The following is an 18,002-nucleotide window of genomic DNA, read 5'->3' as shown; positions in this document are numbered from 1 at the left end:
CACTTGTAGCCTGTGATTTGGAGAAGGGCACAACGGCCACTTGCTGCAAAAGGCCTGGATTTTTTTAGGGTGCATTACGGCCACACAAAGGGAATGCCACTGTGAAATTCTAGGCATTATCAAGTGCTTTTCAAATGGTGAATGAGAGACTGATGTAGTGTGTACAGCCTGAGCAAAAACAAAGCAGAGCTCATGCAACTTTTTTCAAATCATCATTCATCGCATCATGCAGCTTTACAAAGTATTAAAAATCAAAACATATAGCCCAATGTTTGTAGAAGAACTAAAGTTACATGAATAACTCTAAATTAAGCATATAGGAATAGCTATTTCTTTGTTAACAGCTCAACACAGAATAGCCTCGTGTGCATACTCCCTCAAATATCCTTTATTTTATTCAGCTTTATTCAATTGTATTCTTCATACTATAAAACAATGCCACGGTATTCTAAGCAAGTCTTGTCTACTAAATGAACTAGTGTAGCCCACAGCCATATGACGTAGCCACATCACGGCCTAACATCAGGACAACTCAGAGTATGATATTCTGTTCTTCGGAAATAGACTACATTTTCTCCATATAATGTTTCTTTAGACCTGTCTAAAATACATAATGGATTTATTGGGAATGTGTAGGCTATATTACATGGATTTATTATTTTTTAAATGTAGATGTTCCAAAGGTCTGTATGATATGCTTGTAGGGAATGCATGGAAGCCAGGAGATGCTAAATTGGTTTATGTTAATTTCGGTCAATTACCGTGAGACCGACAGTTATTTGCTTGACAAATAAAAATGACTGCAGTTATTTGGATATCTTGTCTCTCAGACCACTGTGATGTGATGGACCTGCTGCCCCTCTCCCCCCGCTCCTTCGACCCAAGTCTGGACCCCCTGGCCAGCCTACTGCCCACCTCGGGTGACACCTTCACTGGGAAGAGGCCCAAGAGGACGGCGGTGCACTACCGGGCCCTATGGAAGACGGCGATCCACCAGCAGATACTGCTGCTACGCATGGAGAAGGAGAACCAGAGACTGGAGGGTGAGTGAGAATAGAATGGAGCTTTAGTCATCTATTATGCAGAGACAAAGGAAACTTGTCTCTTTGCTTACACCTGTACCCAACCCCCTGTCACTCACACACACACACACACACGTTTTCCCATTCAAAATCCTATTTTCCCTAACCCTTAACCCAAACCCTAAATCTAATCTTTATGCCTAAAATAGCATTTGAACAATTTCAGGACATTAAAAAAGTTGGCATTGGCATTAGCCAGAGTTAGATATGAGAGAACGTAGTTATCATAAGTCAGAGTATGATATCTGAGAGGATATACCGTTGAAGTCGGAAGTTTACACACACTTAGGTTGAGTCATTACAACTCATTCAACCAATCCACAAATTTCTTGTTAACAAACTATAGTTTTGTCAAGTCGGTTATGACATCTACTTTGTGCATGACAAAAGTAATTTTTCCAACAATTGTTTACAGACAAATTATTTCACTTATAATTCACTGTATCACAATTCCAGTGGGTCAGAAGTTTACATACACTAAGTTGACTGTGCCTTTAAACAGCTTGGGAAATTCCAGAAAATTATGTAATTAGAAGCTTCTGATAGCCTAATTGACATCATTTGAGTCAATTGGAGGTCTACTTGTGGATGTATTTCAATGCCTACCTTCAAACTCAGTGTCTCGTTGCTTGACATCAATGGGAAATCAAATCAGCCAAGACCTCAAAAAAAAAATGTAGACCTCCACAAGTCTGGTTCATCCTTGGGAGCAAGTTCCAAACGCCTGAAGGTACCACATTGATCTGTACAAACAATAGTACGCAAGTATAAACACCATGGGACAGCACAGCCGTCATTCCGCTCAGGAAGGAGACGTATTCTGTCTCCTAGAGATGAACTAACTTCGGTGCGAAAAGTGCCAATCAATCCCAGAACAACATCAACGGACCTTGTGAAGATGCTGGAGGAAACAGGTACAAAAGTATCTATATCCACAGTAAGTCCTATGTACTATGTCGGCATAACCTGAAAGGCCCTCAGCAAGGCAGAAGCCCTGCTCCATAACCACCATAAAAAAAGCCAGACAATGGTTTGCAACAAAGATGGTACTTTTTGGAGAAATGTCCTCTGGTCTGATGAAACAAAAATGGAACTGTTTGGCCATAAAGACCATCGTTACGTTTGGTGGAAAACGGGGGATGCTTGCAAGCCGAAGAACACCATCCCAACCTTGAAGCATGGGGGTGGCAGCATCATGTGAGGGTGCTTTGCTGCAGGAGGGACTGGTGTAGAATTGATGGCATTATGAGGGAGGCAAATTATGTGGATATATTGAAGCAACATCTCAAGACATCAGTCAGGAAGTTAAAGCAAATGGGTCTTCCATATTGACAATTACCTCAAACATACTGGCAAAATGGCTTAAGGACAACTAAGTCAAGGTATTGGAGTGGCCATCACAAAGCCCCGACCTCAACCCTATAGAAAATTTGTGGGCAGAACTGAATGCGAGCGAGGAGGCCTACAAACCTGACTCAGTTACACCAGCTCTGTCAGGAGGAATGGGCCAAAATTCACCTAACTTATAGTGGGAAGATTGTGGAAGGCTACCTGAAACTTTTGACCCATGTTAAACAATTTAAAGGCAATGCTACCAAATACTAATTGAGTGTATGTAAGCTTCTGTCCCACTAAATCACAGACAGTGTCACCAGCGAAGCATAACATGCGGAGATCATCCGTTCACCCGCACCGCGTTTCACAAAGACACTTTTTGTTGGAACCAAAAATCTCCAGACCAAAGGACAAATTTCCACTGGGCTAATGTCTATTGGTTGTGTTTCTTGGCCCAAGCAAGTCTATTCTTATTGGTGTTCTTTAGTAGTGTCCTCTGAACAGTTGATGTTGAGATGTACAGTGCCTTGCGAAAGTATTCGGCCCCCTTGAATTTTACGACCTTTTGCCACATTTCAGGCTTCAAACATAAAGATATAAAACTGTATTTTTTGTGAAGAATCAACAACAAGTGGGACACAATCATGAAGTGGAACGACATTTATTGCAAAAACTGAAAAATTGGGTGTGCAAAATTATTCAGCCCCTTTACTTTCAGTGCAGCAAACTCTCTCCAGAAGTTCAGTGAGGATCTCTGAATGATCCAATGTTGACCTAAATGACTAATGATGATAAATATAATCCACCCATGTGTAATCAAGTCTCCGTATAAATGCACCTGCACTGTGATAGTCTCAGAGGTCCGTTAAAAGCGCAGAGAGCATCATGAAGACCAAGGAACACACCAGTCAGGTCCGAGATACTGTTGTGAAGAAGTTTAAAGCCGGATTTGAATACAAAAAGATTTCCCAAGCTTTAAACATACAGTCATACAGTTTTATATATTTATGTTTGAAGCCTGAAATGTGGCAAAAGGTCGCAAAGTTGAAGGGGGCCGAATACATTCGCAAGGCACTGTATCTGTTACTTGATCTCTGTGAAGCAATTGTTTGGGCTGCAATTTCTGAGGCTGGTAACTAATGAACTTATCCTCTGCAGAGGTAACTCTGGGTCTTCCATTTCTGTGTTTGTTTTCATGATAGCCAGTGTCATCATAGCGCTTGATGGTTTTTGCGACTGTTCTTGAAGAAACTTTCGAAGTTCTTAAATTTTCCGTATTGACTGACCTTCATGTCTTTAAGTAATGATAGACTGTCATTTCTCTTTGCGTATTTGAGCTGTTCTTTACATAATATGGACTTGGTCTTTTACCAAATAGGGCCATCTTCTGTATACCACCCTTACCTTGTCACAACACAAGTGATTGGATGATACGCATTAAGAGGCTCCTCTGTCCTCCACTCGTTACCTTTATTAATGGCACCTGTTTGAACTTGTTGTCAGTATAAAAGACACCTGTCCACAACCTCAAACAGTCACACTCCAAACAAGACCAAAGAGCTGTCAAAGGACACCAGAAACAAAATTGTAGACCTTACCAGGATGGGAAGACTGAATCTGCAATAGGTAAGCAAAAATCGCGCAACATTTCAGCGCCCTGCTACTCATGCCAGGAATATAGTATATGCATATGATTAGTATGTGTGGATAGAAAACACTCAGACGTTTATAAAACTGGTTAAATCACGGCTGTGACTATAAAAGAACGTGCGTTTCATCGAAAAGCGCAGGAAAATCTGATCACTGAAAATGGGAAAATATATCCATGCGCCACTAGAACCCATTGTTGAATGTGATCCACATTAAATGGGGCCGAGGTTGCAATACCTACAGCTTCCACACGATGTCAACAGTCTTGTCATTTGCCTACGATTTGTTTCTTGGTCAAACGGACACGAGGCAGCGCATTTCTTCCGGTCTCCGGCCGGATATTTTGGTTGAGATTTACCCGGACATTATTTCCAGACGTACAGCTATAGAATATACATCACCTCGTGATCAATTTGATCGATTATTAACGTTTACTAATACCTAAAGTTGCATTACAAAAGTATTTCGAAGTGTCTTGTGAAAGTTTATCGTCAACTTTTTTAATTTTAAAAAATGACGTTACGTTATAAAACGCTATTTTTTTCCTTGATCACACAGTCTTCATAGATCGATATCTAGGCTATATATGGACCGATTTAATCGAAAAAAAGACCCAATAGTGATGTTTATGGGACATCTAGGAGTGCCAACAAAGAAGATGGTCAAAGGTAATGAATGTTTTATATTTTATTTGTGCGTTTTGTGTAGCGCCGACTATGCTAATTATTTTGTTTACGTCCCCTGCGGGTCTTTTGGGGTGTTACATGCTATCAGATAATAGCTTCTCATGCTTTCGCCGAAAAGCATTTTAAAAATCTGACTTGTTGCCTGGATTCACAACGAGTGTTGCTTTAATTCAGTATCCTGCATGTGTATTTTAATGAACGTTTGAGTTTTAACGAGTGCTATTAGCATTTAGCGTAGCGCATTTGCATTTCCAGATGTCTAGATGGGACGCCTGCGTGTCGGGTAGGAGTAAGAGGTTAACCTGTTGCGACAAGCAATCCTGTATCCGGGATCGTAATTATAGCCTCAAGCTCATTACCATAACGCAACGTTAACTATTCATAAAAATCGCAAATGAAATTAAATAAATATATTAGCTCTCAAGCTTAGCCTTTTGTTAACAACACTGTCATCTCAGATTTTCAAAATATGCTTTTCAACCATAGCAAAACAAGCATTTGCGTAAGAGTATTGATAGTTAGCAAAGCATTAAGCCTAGCATTCAGCAGGCAACATTTTCACAAAAACAAGCAAACCCATTCAAATAAAATCATTTACCTTTGAAGAACTTTGTATGTTTTCAATGAGGAGACTCTCAGTTAGATAGCAAATGTTCAGTTTTTCCAAAAAGATTATTAGTGTAGGAGAAATCGCTCCCTTTTGTTCATCACGTTTGGCTATGAAAAAACCCGAAAATTCAGTCATCAAAACGCCAAACTTTTTTTCCAAATTAACTCCATAATATTGACAGAAACATGGCAAACGTTGTTTAGAATCAATCCTCAAGGTGTTTTTCACATATCTATTTGATGATAAGTCATTCGTGGCAGTTTGGTTTCTGGAGATTCTGGTTTCTGCAGCTGGAGATTACGCACCAATTTCGACGGAGGACACCAGGCGGACACCTGGTAAATGTAGTCTCTTATGGTCAATCTTCCAATGATATGCCTACAAATACGTCACAATTCTGCAGACACCTTGGGGAAACGACAGAAAGTGTAGGCTCGTTCCTGGGGCATTCACAGCCATATAAGGAGACATTGAAACACAGCGCCTCAAAAATCTGGCTCACTTCCTGTTTGAAGTTTCATCTTGGTTTCGCCTGTAGCATTAGTTCTGTGGCACTCACAGACAATATCTTTGCAGTTTTGGAAACGTCAGAGTGTTTTCTTTCCAAAGCTGTCAATTATATGCATAGTCGAGCATCTTTTCGTGACAAAATATCTTGTTTAAAACGGGAACATTTTTCATCCAAAAATGAAATATTGCCCCCAGAGGTTCAAGAGGTTAAGCCAGTACATGTCCAGGCCTGTCTGAAGTTTGCTAGAGAGCATTTGGATGATCCAGAAGAAGATTGGGAGAATGTCATATGGTCAGATGAAACCAAAATATAACTTTTGGGTAAAAACTCAACTCGTCGTGTTTGGAGGACAAAGAATGCTGAGTTGCATCCAAAGAACACCATACCTACTGTGAAGCATGGGGGTGGAAACATCATGCTTTGGGGCTGTTTTTCTGCAAAGGGACCAGGACGACTGACCGTGTAAAGGAAAGAATGAATGGGGCCATGTATCATGAGATTTTGAGTGAAAACCTCCTTCCATCAGCAAGGGCATTGAAGATTAAATGAGGCCAGGTATTTCAGCATGACAATGATCCCAAACACACCGCCCGGGCAACGAAGGAGTGGCTTCATAAGAAGCATTTCAAGGTCCTGGAGTGGCCTAACCAGTCTCCAGATCTCAACCACATAGAAAATCTTTGGAGGGAGTTGAAAGTCTGTGTTGCCCAGCAACAGCCCCAAAACATCACTGCTCTATAGGAGATCTGCATGGAGGAATGGGCCAAAATACCAGCAACAGTGTGTGAAAACCTTGTCAAGACTTACAGAAAACGTTTGACCTCTGTCATTGCCAACAAAGGGTATATAACAAAGTATTGAGATAAACTTTTGTTATTGACCAAATACTTATTTTCCACCATAATTTGCAAATAAATTCATTAAAAATCATACAATGTGATTTTCTGGATTTTTTTCCTTCTCATTTTGTCTGTCATAGTTGAAGTGTACCTATGATGAAAAGTACAGGCCTCTCTCATATTTTTAAGTGGGAGAACTTGCACAATTGGTGGCTGACTAAATACTTTTTTGCCCCCCTTTATACATATCTTTTTTAATCGGCCAAATCGGTGTCCAAAAATAACGATTTCCGATGGTTGTGCAAACTTGAAATCAGCCCTAATTTTTCGGCCATTCCGATTAATTGGTCGACAACTAGCTGAAACCTGGTCCTGACAGTCCGAATGCTCCTTGAAGACATCAACGCCAGGCTCCATGGCATCAAAGCTGTAAAACAGGGAATAACAACAACTAAAAATCAGAAGACATTTCAACCCTGCACAACATCAATTCACCTCCCTAGTTTAGATAAGAAGAATAACCTCATGCAATGCAATGAAAATTATTTTCACCTGAAGTGCTGGTACTGCTTGATCTGTGGCAGCGGCCTGAAGTCAGGTGTTGTTGCCAGCCATAGCTTTCCACCAGCACCGTACCATCCTCCAGTCCAACCAGCTGCGGGATGTTGACCCCCTTCACAGCAATTTCAGACAAGGTGTTCACTCTGGTCTTTCTGAAGCGCTGTTTTGGCCACTGCAGTTATCACACTTCAGGTCCAACTCCGTAGTCAGTGAAGAAATGGTACATGTTGTTGGTGACTGCGCTGCTGCCTTTGCTTGCTTGGACTGACTCTCTTTTTGATGGGAGGCATTAGACCAACCGTTTACTCCATGTGTAACTCTGTGTTGTCTGTTCACACTGCTATGCTTTATCTTGGCCAGGTCGCAGTTGCAAATGAGAACTTGTTCTCAACTAGCCTACCTGGTTAAATAAAGGTGAATTTAAAAAAAAATGATCCTTGTATGACTGGGGAGGAAAGTCAGGTGTGTTCTACAGGTCTTTCTAATGGGAGACATTAGACCATTCCCCATGTATGAGGAGAGTCAGGTGTGTTCTACAGGTCTTTCTGATTGGAGACATTAGACCATTCCCCATGTATGAGGAGAGTCAGGTGTGTTCTATAGGTCTTTCTGATGGGAGACATTAGACCATTCTCCTTGTATGACTGGTGAGGAGAGTCAGGTGTGTTCTACAGGTCTTTCTGATGGGAGACAGACCATTCCCCATGTATGAGGAGAGTCAGGTGTGTTCTACAGGTCTTTCTGATGGGAGACATTAGATCATTCTCCTTGTATGACTGGTGAGGAGAGTCAGGTATGTTCTACAGGTCTTTCTGATGGGAGACATTAGACCATTCTCCTTGTATGACTGGTGAGGAGAGTCAGGTGTGTTCTACAGGTCTTTCTGATGGGAGACATTAGACCAATCTCCTTGTATGACTGGTGAGGAGAGACAGGTGTGTTCTACAGGTCTTTCTGACATTAGACCATTCTCCATGTATGAGGAGAGTCAGGTGTGTTCTACAGGTCTTTCTGATGGGAGACATTAGACCATTCTCCCTGTTTGACTGGTGAGGAGAGTCAGGTGTGTTCTACAGGTCTTTTGATGGGAGACATTAGACCATTCTCCTTGTATGACTGGTGAGGAGAGTCAGGTGTGTTCTACAGGTCTTTCTGATGGGAGACATTAGACCATTATCCTTGTATGACTGGTGAGGAGAGTCAGGTGTGTTCTACTGGTCTTTCTGATGGGAGACATTAGACCATTCTCCCTGTTTGACTGGTGAGGAGAGTCAGGTGTGTTCTACAGGTCTTTTGATGGGAGACATTAGACCATTCTCCTTGTATGACTGGTGAGGAGAGTCAGGTGTGTTCTACAGGTCTTTCTGATGGGAGACATTAGACCATTATCCTTGTATGACTGGTGAGGAGAGTCAGGTGTGTTCTACAGGTCTTTCTGATGGGAGACATTAGACCATTCTCCTTGTATGACTGGTGAGGAGAATCAGGTGTGTTCTACAGGTCTTTCTGATGGGAGACATTAGACCATTCTCCTTATTTGACTGGTGAGGAGAGTCAGGTGTGTTCTACAGGTCTTTTGATGGGAGACATTAGACCATTCTCCTTGTATGACTGGTGAGGAGAGTCAGGTGTGTTCTACAGGTCTTTCTGATGGGAGACATTAGACCATTCTCCTTGTATGACTGGTGAGGAGAATCAGGTGTGTTCTACAGGTCTTTCTGATGGGAGACATTAGACCATTCTCCTTATTTGACTGGTGAGGAGAGTCAGGAGTGTTTTACTGATGCTGAAAGACGGATACAAATATTTTAGCATTGTTATACAATAGATGTGAAATGGCATTCTGCGATAACATCAGTACACACACTTCATACACAATGTTAGCTAGCTAGCCAGCCATCGATAATGTCAGCTGGCTAGCTAACAGCAAGCTTTAACTAGCAATACAAACTGATAGCTAACATTAGGCTAGCAATGCGAAATGGCATTCTGAGAAACATCACTAACATTACACACAATTCATACACCTAAAATAATGTTAGCTAGCAAGCCATCCATCTAACCTCCGCTAACTTTAGCTAGCTAACAGCAAGCTTTAATAATTTGGGGTGTTTTGTTTAGACGTGTCACGTTAACGTTAGCTAGCTAAAAAATGAACTATAATCCCAATCGATAGAGTCATGTTACTAGCAATACAAACCGATTGTCATAGCTAAAGTTAACCAAATAAGTTAGGTTCAATGTTAACGTTAGCTAGCAAGCCAGCCATCTAACCTCAGCTGGTTAGCTAACAGCAAGCCTTAACTTGCAATGAAAACAACTTTCTGACAAAATTAGAAACGGATAATATCTGGAACTGTAGCTAGATTCTTACCTGTATACATGGATGAAAGCGTCATGGCAGAATGCAACCCCTTTCATCAAATAAGACATCTTGTGTCGTTTCCGGTTAATTTGCGCAGCTTGTTTGGCCCATTGTGTTTCACTGATTTCAAAACACTTCTTCCATGACAACAACACAACCTTTCCCTGTCTGAGTGTGTAATACCCACATGTTTCAAGCAGACCACCATAGTCCCTGTGCCCAAGAACACTAAGGTAACCTTCCTAAATGACTACCGACCCATAGCACTCACATCTGTAGCAATGAAATGCTTTAAAAGGTTGGTCATGGCTCACATCAACACCATCATACCAGAAACCTTAGACCCACTCCAATTTGCTTACCGCCCCAACAGATCCACAGATGATGCAATCTCTATTGCACTCCACACTGCCCTTTCATACCTGGACAAAAGGAACACCTATGTGAGAATGCTGTTCATTGACTACAGCTCAGCGTTCAACACCATAGTGCCCACAAAGCTCATCACTAGGCTAAGGACCCTGGGATTAAACACCTCCCTCTGCAACTGGATCCTGGACTTCCTGATGGGCCGTCCCCAGGTGGTAAGGGTAGATGACAACACATCCGTCATGCTGATCCTAAACACGGAGGCCCCTCGTGTGCGTACTCAGTCCCCTCCTGTACTCCCTGTTCAATCATGACTCTACGGCCAGGCATGAATCCAACACCATCATTAAGTTTGCCGATGACACGACAGTGAAGGGCCTGATCACGGAAAACGATGAGACCACCTACAGGTAGGAGGTCAGAGACCTGCCGTGTGGTGCAAGGACAACAATCTCTCCCTCAACGTGATCAAGACAAAAGGAGATGATTGTGGACTACAGGAAAAGGAGGACCCAGCACGCCCCCATTCTCATCAACGGGGCTGTAGTGGAGCAGGTTGAGAGCTTCAACTTCCTCAGCATCCACATCACCAACAAACTATCATGGTCCAAGCACGCCAAAACAGTCGTGAAGAGGGCAAAACCTTTTCCCCCTCAGGAGACTGAAAATATTTGGCATGGGTCCTCAGGTTTTACATCTGCATCATCGATAAACATTTTTACGTTCAAGCGGCTCTGCTGTCAAGTCATGACTTGCGACATACGCCTAGTTTCCTGAATCGGGTCACATATAGGCTAGTAAGCATAGTTAGTTTTAGCTGCAGTTGGATATCCGAGGCGATAGCTGGAGTGATGTCTGATGGGATATAGTTAGCATTTGTTTGATATCTGAGATAGATAAGCTATGTATAAAAACACCAAAGCTCCTGTCAAGCTGTTGTTTCTGTCTCCTGTTTCTTTTGGGAGGGTCACAAAGCCCTCGCTTGCGTCTCACTTCTGTTTGTGGTTCTGGAACACAACTATTTGTAGAATGTCTGATTGGAATACATACATTTAACTGTGAATTAACACTTTTACACCATCCGGAAACAAAACAATCGCTAGGCCTCTAGGCACTTCATACCGTATACATCCAAAATAATGACCTTCTGATGTGCTAGAAGCAGTCCTTCATTCATTTTTTTAATCTGCGATCGCCCAAAATTTGTGCAAAATCAACCATGTTCTGCATTTCAAGAGAGGGCTTGCAAATTTGACCAATCACCTCACTATTACCACATAAAACAGTCAAATGATTTAGTCTAGTTATTGTCAAAATGATTAAAACAGTGTGCCATTTTTAGTCACATCACATTTTTATTGCCTCATTAACCTACAGTTAACTTAAATCACTGACTTCCATGAGCACAAACATACATATAGCCTTGTCCTACCAACATCATTTTCGGCATAACATCCGTCCGCATGATTTTCTTCCCAACAGCCAAATTGGCAGAATAACACAGCAGATGCAAAATCCCACCCCTTGAGAGGGCTCCAGACTAACATTTTCCCCTGAACTTTTTCAGTTGGTGGCACCAGCCCGTGATTTGGTCTCACTTGTTTTTTTTCCACGCAATAGAAAAAACACGAATCACCCTAGAAAATCATTTACAGTGCTTTAGACTGTGTAAGACTATTGAGGTGGTGTTTCACCTGGATTCTGACATGTCCAAACAGGAATGCATGATTCAAGATATTTTGATAGGCAACCTAATCCAGTGATTTGTCATGAATTGTGCGTTGACAATAGGGTATTGTTGCTATATTTTACTGTTAAAAATAGGGCTCCAGAATTTTTCACATTTTCTTGTTCAAAGGAGATGTGTAGGGATGTGTTTACATCTTTATGTGCACTAATATCAAGGCATCATTTATTTTGGCTAATTCAACAATTGAGGAAGGGGAATACTCAAAACACATTAGCTAGATCGCTAACACTAAATATAATACCCACTGCCAGTGGTGTAAAGTACTTAAGTAAAAAATACTTGAAAGTACTACTTAAGTAGCTTGTTTGGGTATCTGTACTTTACGATTTATATTTTTGACAACTGTTACTTTTATTCCACTACATTCCTAAAGAAAATAATGTACTTTTTACTCCATAAATTTTCCCTGACACCCAAAAGTACTCGTTACATTTTGAATGCTTAGCAGGACAGGAAAATGGTCCAATTATCAAGAGAACATCACTGGTCATCCCTACTGCCTCTGATCTGGCAGACTCACTAAACAGAGAACATCACTGGTCATCCCTACTGCCTCTGATCTGGCAGACTCACTAAACAGAGAACATCCCTGGTCATCCCTACTGCCTCTGATCTGGCAGACTCACTAAACAGAGAACATCCCTGGTCATCCCTACTGCCTCTGATCTGGCAGACTCACTAAACAGAGAACATCCCTGGTCATCCCTACTGCATCTGATCTGGCAGACTCACTAAACAGAGAACATCCCTGGTCATCCCTATTGCCTCTGATCTGGCAGACTCACTAAACAGAGAACATCCCTGGTCATCTCTACTGCCTCTGATCTGGCAGACTCACTAAACAGAGAACATCCCTGGTCATCCCTACTGCCTCTGATCTGGCAGACTCACTAAACAGAGAACATCACTGGTCATCTCTACTGCCTCTGATCTGGCAGACTCACTAAACACAAATGCTTCATTTGTAAATTATGCCTGAGTGTTGGAGTGTGCTGCTGGCTAACTGTAAAATAAAAATCATGCCATCTGGTTTGTTTAATATAAGGAATGATACTTTTGATACTTAAGTATATTTAAAACCAAATACTTTTACTCAAGTAGTATTTTAATGGGTGTGACTTTCACTTTTTCTTGAGTCATTTTCTATTAAGGTATATTTTATTTTACTCAAGTATGGATATTGGGTATTTTTTCCACCACTGCGCATATTGTAGTCATGTATTAATCTAACATCAAATGTAATGCCCTACATTTTCTTTGCAGTTATATCCTGCTACCGTATGCACTCGCAATTGTGTGTTTCAGATCTTAAAGCCATCTCAAATATCTTGGTCGTAAAATAGTTCCTATTGAACTCGTTATTAAGAGATTTGAAAGCAGAGATTTGAAAACAGAAAGCAGAGAACAACAGTAGTTGCTTCCAAAGCTATGTATATTTCCCACAATTGTATTTTGAAATGTTATACAATCAGTAACCTTTTTTCTTTCTCCCGGAGCCCAAATCATGTGGCTCGCTCACCACAGCAGCAGGCCTCAGCAAAACAGGCCCCAGCGACAAAAACACGCAGAATGCGACAGTGGTAGCAGTCTGGAGCCCTGCCCTTCGCATACTGTAGCTATATTGTAGTGGTCTGATAGGTTGAAGCAACCTAACTAGCTAGCATTATCAATCTGTTATTACATGAGCGTATATATTGGAATGATGCACTTTCAGATGTTTCTTGAGGTTTGTAGTATTTTTCCCTGTCAACTTGTTGGTACAAATCCTTTCTTCTCCTGTGGAAACGTTGCATTTGGTCTTGTTTGAATCAACATGATAAGTAAAGTGGCTCCAAATGTTGCCCCTTTTTCGTCAATGATTCGTTGCAACCAAATTGGTGACCAGTTACCGGACAGAAAGGTGACTCGTGAATGACTTGGGCATGGTATTTGTTTTACACTTTATTGCAACATTGCAATGAAAAAGCCTTACAATTCTGCTAACCTAACTAGCGTAGTAGGCGTTAAGTAAACACCCGATACTAGATCCCCCTACATACTGGTCTTGACGAGAAGAAGAAAAGAACTGTCTAGGGAGGTTCTGTTCTGCACTGTCAGATTTTAGTCACAGAGATAATTGTCTCATTTTCGCCAACTGAAATGAAAAATCCTTTTTGTTTAGTTAGAGTTTTTTCTGGGTCTATATAGCCAGTTAACATCTTGTCACTTGCCACTGAAAAATGTAACATTTTCGTCACTATTTTTGTTGGTGAAATTAACACTGCTTTGATCTCTCTCTGATCTTGACCTCTCTGTGTAACCTCTCTCCGCTAGCAAGTCGAGACGAGCTGCACATCCGGAAGATGAAGCTGGACTACCAGGAAGTGGGGACATGCATTAAAGACGTGCTAGCCTTCTGGGACAGGAAGCTGAGCGTTCCGGGCAGAGCCAAGGTCGTCCCGTTGGATAAAGAGGAGGTCCACAATGCAATCTCTAAGGGTGAGCGAGAGAGAGAGCGATAAGGGTTAAGGTGTGTGTGTTTGGTGGGTTGTCTGTGTGTGTGCTGAAGTCCCCCTCTTTCTGCAGCTGCCCCACACGTCTGTTGTTTGTACTTGTGTGTGTGTGCGCGTTGTATGTCTGTATTAGTATGGTTGCCTGTCTTTTGCTAATCTATGTATTGCATGTGTAATGTAATGTGTTTATCTTCCTATCACATCCTACACTTTCTACATACTCCTGACACATCCAACGCTCTGTACTCCAAAACATCTTCATCTCTGTCCCCAGGTGTCCCTAAGGGCAGGCGTGGGGAGGTGTGGCTCCTCTTCTCCCAGCAGCACCGCCTGAGACACCGTCTGCCCCCCGGCCGCCACGCCCCAGACACCCCCTACCAAGACCTGCTGAAGCAGCTCACGGCCCAGCAGCACTCCATACTAGTTGACCTGGGTATGTGCACGTGCATGTATTCACACACAAACAAAGACACACATGCACGCTGGCACACATGCATACACACACACTCCACCAGGACTGCCCAGTAATACTCCATGTGTGCACATGCTTGTTTATGTACTAGAGGAGGCTGGTGGGAGGAGCTATAGGAGGACAGGCTCATTGTAATGGCTGGAATGGAATAAATGGAAGGTTATCAAACATATGGAATCCGTTCCATTTATTCCATTCAAGCCATTACAATGAGCCTGTCCTCCTATAGCTTCTTCCACCAGCCTCCTCTAGTACATACCCACACAAAAGCAAACACACACCAGTTGATTGATTGGTGTATTTATTTCTTATTTGAATGAATTCAATAGGTCGGACGTTCCCCACCCACCAGTACTTCTCAGCCCAGCTGGGTGCAGGGCAGCTGTCCCTCTACAATCTGCTCAAGGCCTACTCTTTGTTAGACACTGAGGTGGGCTACTGCCAGGGCATCAGCTTTGTGGCAGGTATCCTGCTGTTGCACATGAGTGAGGACCAGGCCTTTGACATGCTCAAGTTCCTGATGTACGACCTGGGCTTCCGCAGACAATACAGGCCTGACATGACTTCTCTACAGGTAGGGGGATGGATGGATGGATGGATGGATGGATGGATGGATGGAGGGAGGGATGGATGGAGGGAGGGAGGGAGGGAGGTGTTTGCTGGACCTCTAAGAGGACATTTCGGTAATGCTTTATTTAAAAGCCCAGTTTAAAATACCAGATTTTTTTTTTAAATCTAGTATTCACCTGGTGTTTATATGGTATTACCTAAGAAACTACTAGTAAATAAGGGATAAAATGATATCTCTCTTCCGCACCTGCTGTCTCGACCTCTGAATGATCGGCTATGAAAAGCCAACGGAAATGTTCTACTGGGGTGCTGACCTGTTGCGCCCTCTACAACAACTGATATTATTATTTGACCCTGCTGGTCATCAATGAACGTTTGAACATCTTCAACCCCTCGGAGCCTGGCTCCTCTGTAGGTTTCTTCCTAGGTTCCTGTCTTTCTAGGGAGTTTTTCCTAGCCACCGTGCTTCTACATCTGCATTGCTTGTTCTTGGGGTTTTAGGCTGGGTATCTGTATAAGCACTTTGTGACAACTGCTGATGTAAAAAGGACTTTATAAAATACATTTGATTGAGTGATTGGTTTCCTTTATGTAGGCAGTTATCTGTATGTGATAACAATGACAACTTGCTAGCACTTTTACCACAAATAATTCAACACAATAACATCCTGGCACAAATGGTACATAGTGACGCTTGTGTCAGTGAATCATTGGACACTCATGTCAGGGCTCGTTCCACTTTTGCGAGCTCTGTTCTGTTTCCCCCCCCCCCCCCCCCCCCTTTTTAAAGACAGAAGCTAGGGCAACAGTGGTACGAGTAGGGTTCCATTCTCCTTGAAAATAAAACAATCTCACAAGGGGGTCACACCTGGGAAGTAATGACGATGATGTATTTATTTGTTTTTGTTAAGGATCCCCAGCTACTCTTTCTGGGATCTAGCAACATTAAAGGCGTTAAATACAATTTCAGATATTACGTAACATTTCATTTCATAACACTTCTCCCAACACATTAGGTGTGTTCCCTCAGGCCACCGCTCTACTATCACATACAGCAAACAACAACCAACCCCATATCCAAACCTTCCAAACTGTTCTGTTAGTCTTGGCTATACATTACTAGCTTAGCCATGTAGCCTGTTCTGACTGGTAAATGCACAAGCAGGCGTGGTAATGTTTAATCTATCTGGCAACTCAGGGCTGGTTTATGGCCAACCACTGCCCTTCTCAGGCCTTTAACTGTGTTCGTATTGGGCTCTGCTAAGGCCAACCCAAAGTTCACACAGGTGGAATGTTTTTCTCCATTGTGTCTTTATCAGTGTTGACAAACCTTCCACTGTTAGTAACTGGGTGAGTTAACTTTTGATTTGTGATTCTTTTTCTAGTTAAGCTCTCGCTAGGTTCAACTATCGGACTATTCTGTCAGGGCTGGAGCATGCTTGCGTCACTTTAGGGTCATTTTTGGTCTTCATCTGTTATTCTCTTCTCTAAGGAGCCGTGTCAGGGTGAGGAAAGTAAGGTATCTGACCGTCTCTCCACTTTTAGGAGATGGCGTGGTTGGTAGCTGTTTATCTTGTTAGCTACCCTTTCTGACTGTTGTGTGGAGTAGGAGTAAGCTAACATCAAGTCAGCTATAGGCCTATGCAGTCAGATGTTCAGGAGTAATAACTATGTAAAACCATCTAGCCAGATCCTGCATGTATGCGTATCATATGTGTGTACTGTGTTGTAAGTGTGTTTCAAGGATGATGTCTGACTATGTCCAAATAACTGTACTTGTGTTCATAGTACTCTGATTGGGAATGAGAAAATATACACTCATTTTGTGTCTTCATCTCGTACGAATTCGCAAAATGAACGAATGCCGGGGAACAAGCACTATTGCACAGTGGAAGATGCCTTCTCAGTAAGAATGAGCCTAGTATGCTTTTTTTGTTGTTGGAATAAACCAAATATTCCTATTTTGCCCATGGGCCGCAGAAATATTTTTTAAGCATAATTTAGATATTTTTCTAATTAGCATTTTTGACATGTTGTAGGCTATTTGTTAGTTATAGATGTACTATCTGGTTGCACAAATTCTAATAGTTTGTCTAAAGTCAGTTTAGGTGGCAAAACAAACAAGTATAGTGTAGAGAATAATTGTACCATTAAACCGCTGTGAAATATCTTTTCCATAAGCAAAAATATTGTACTTTCAGCTGTTTGAAGCTGGTATTCAAAACCAAACATAAACAATGCAAAAATGTAACTTAAGAACGGGAAGAAGCTAAAATTAGCGTACATAGAACAGATCTACCGCTTCTTAGACTTGTTTTGAATTAGAATGACAGATCTACTCTATAACTCACATTTCTATGTGAATTTGGTCAGGTCGCCCAAAAAGTGACTTATTGCAACTTTAACTTGTATATAATTTGATTCATTACTTGATGTCAGTAGCGTGCCGTGGTTCTGGGGCCTGGGCCTTCAGTGAAGTCCTACACAGTCCCACCCGAATTAATCCACCCGTTCCTGTAGGTTCATGCTCTACAACATCCGCAGAGTACGACCCTGCCTCACACAGGAAGCGGCGCAGGTCCTAATCCAGGCACTTGTCATCTCCCGTCTGGATTACTGCAACTCGCTGTTGGCTGGGCTCCCTGCCTGTGCCATTAAACCCCTTCAACTCATCCAGAACGCCGCAGCCCGTCTGGTGTTCAACCTTCCC

The 18,002-nt window shown here is 42.1% G+C and overlaps 1 protein-coding gene across 4 annotated transcripts in view; it reads left to right on the top strand.

The window, feature by feature from the left end:
- tbc1d4 (TBC1 domain family, member 4) overlaps positions 1 to 18,002 on the top strand; it is a 147,384-nt gene that overhangs the window by 103,638 nt on the left and 25,744 nt on the right. For all 4 annotated transcript variants that reach the window (XM_046359210.1, XM_046359202.1, XM_046359228.1 and 1 more), the window contains 4 exons: positions 831 to 1,043; positions 14,072 to 14,236; positions 14,525 to 14,683; positions 15,052 to 15,296. In XM_046359210.1, coding sequence (XP_046215166.1) covers positions 831 to 1,043; positions 14,072 to 14,236; positions 14,525 to 14,683; positions 15,052 to 15,296 — 782 coding nt within the window. The remainder of the gene's footprint in view (positions 1 to 830; positions 1,044 to 14,071; positions 14,237 to 14,524; positions 14,684 to 15,051; positions 15,297 to 18,002) is intronic.

Source organism: Oncorhynchus gorbuscha, linkage group LG01 (assembly GCF_021184085.1).
Source record: "Oncorhynchus gorbuscha isolate QuinsamMale2020 ecotype Even-year linkage group LG01, OgorEven_v1.0, whole genome shotgun sequence".
Taxonomy (NCBI): domain Eukaryota; kingdom Metazoa; phylum Chordata; class Actinopteri; order Salmoniformes; family Salmonidae; genus Oncorhynchus; species Oncorhynchus gorbuscha.
The sequence above is the reverse complement of the archived record's forward strand: the minus strand, read 5'-3'. Positions and strand labels throughout refer to the sequence as shown.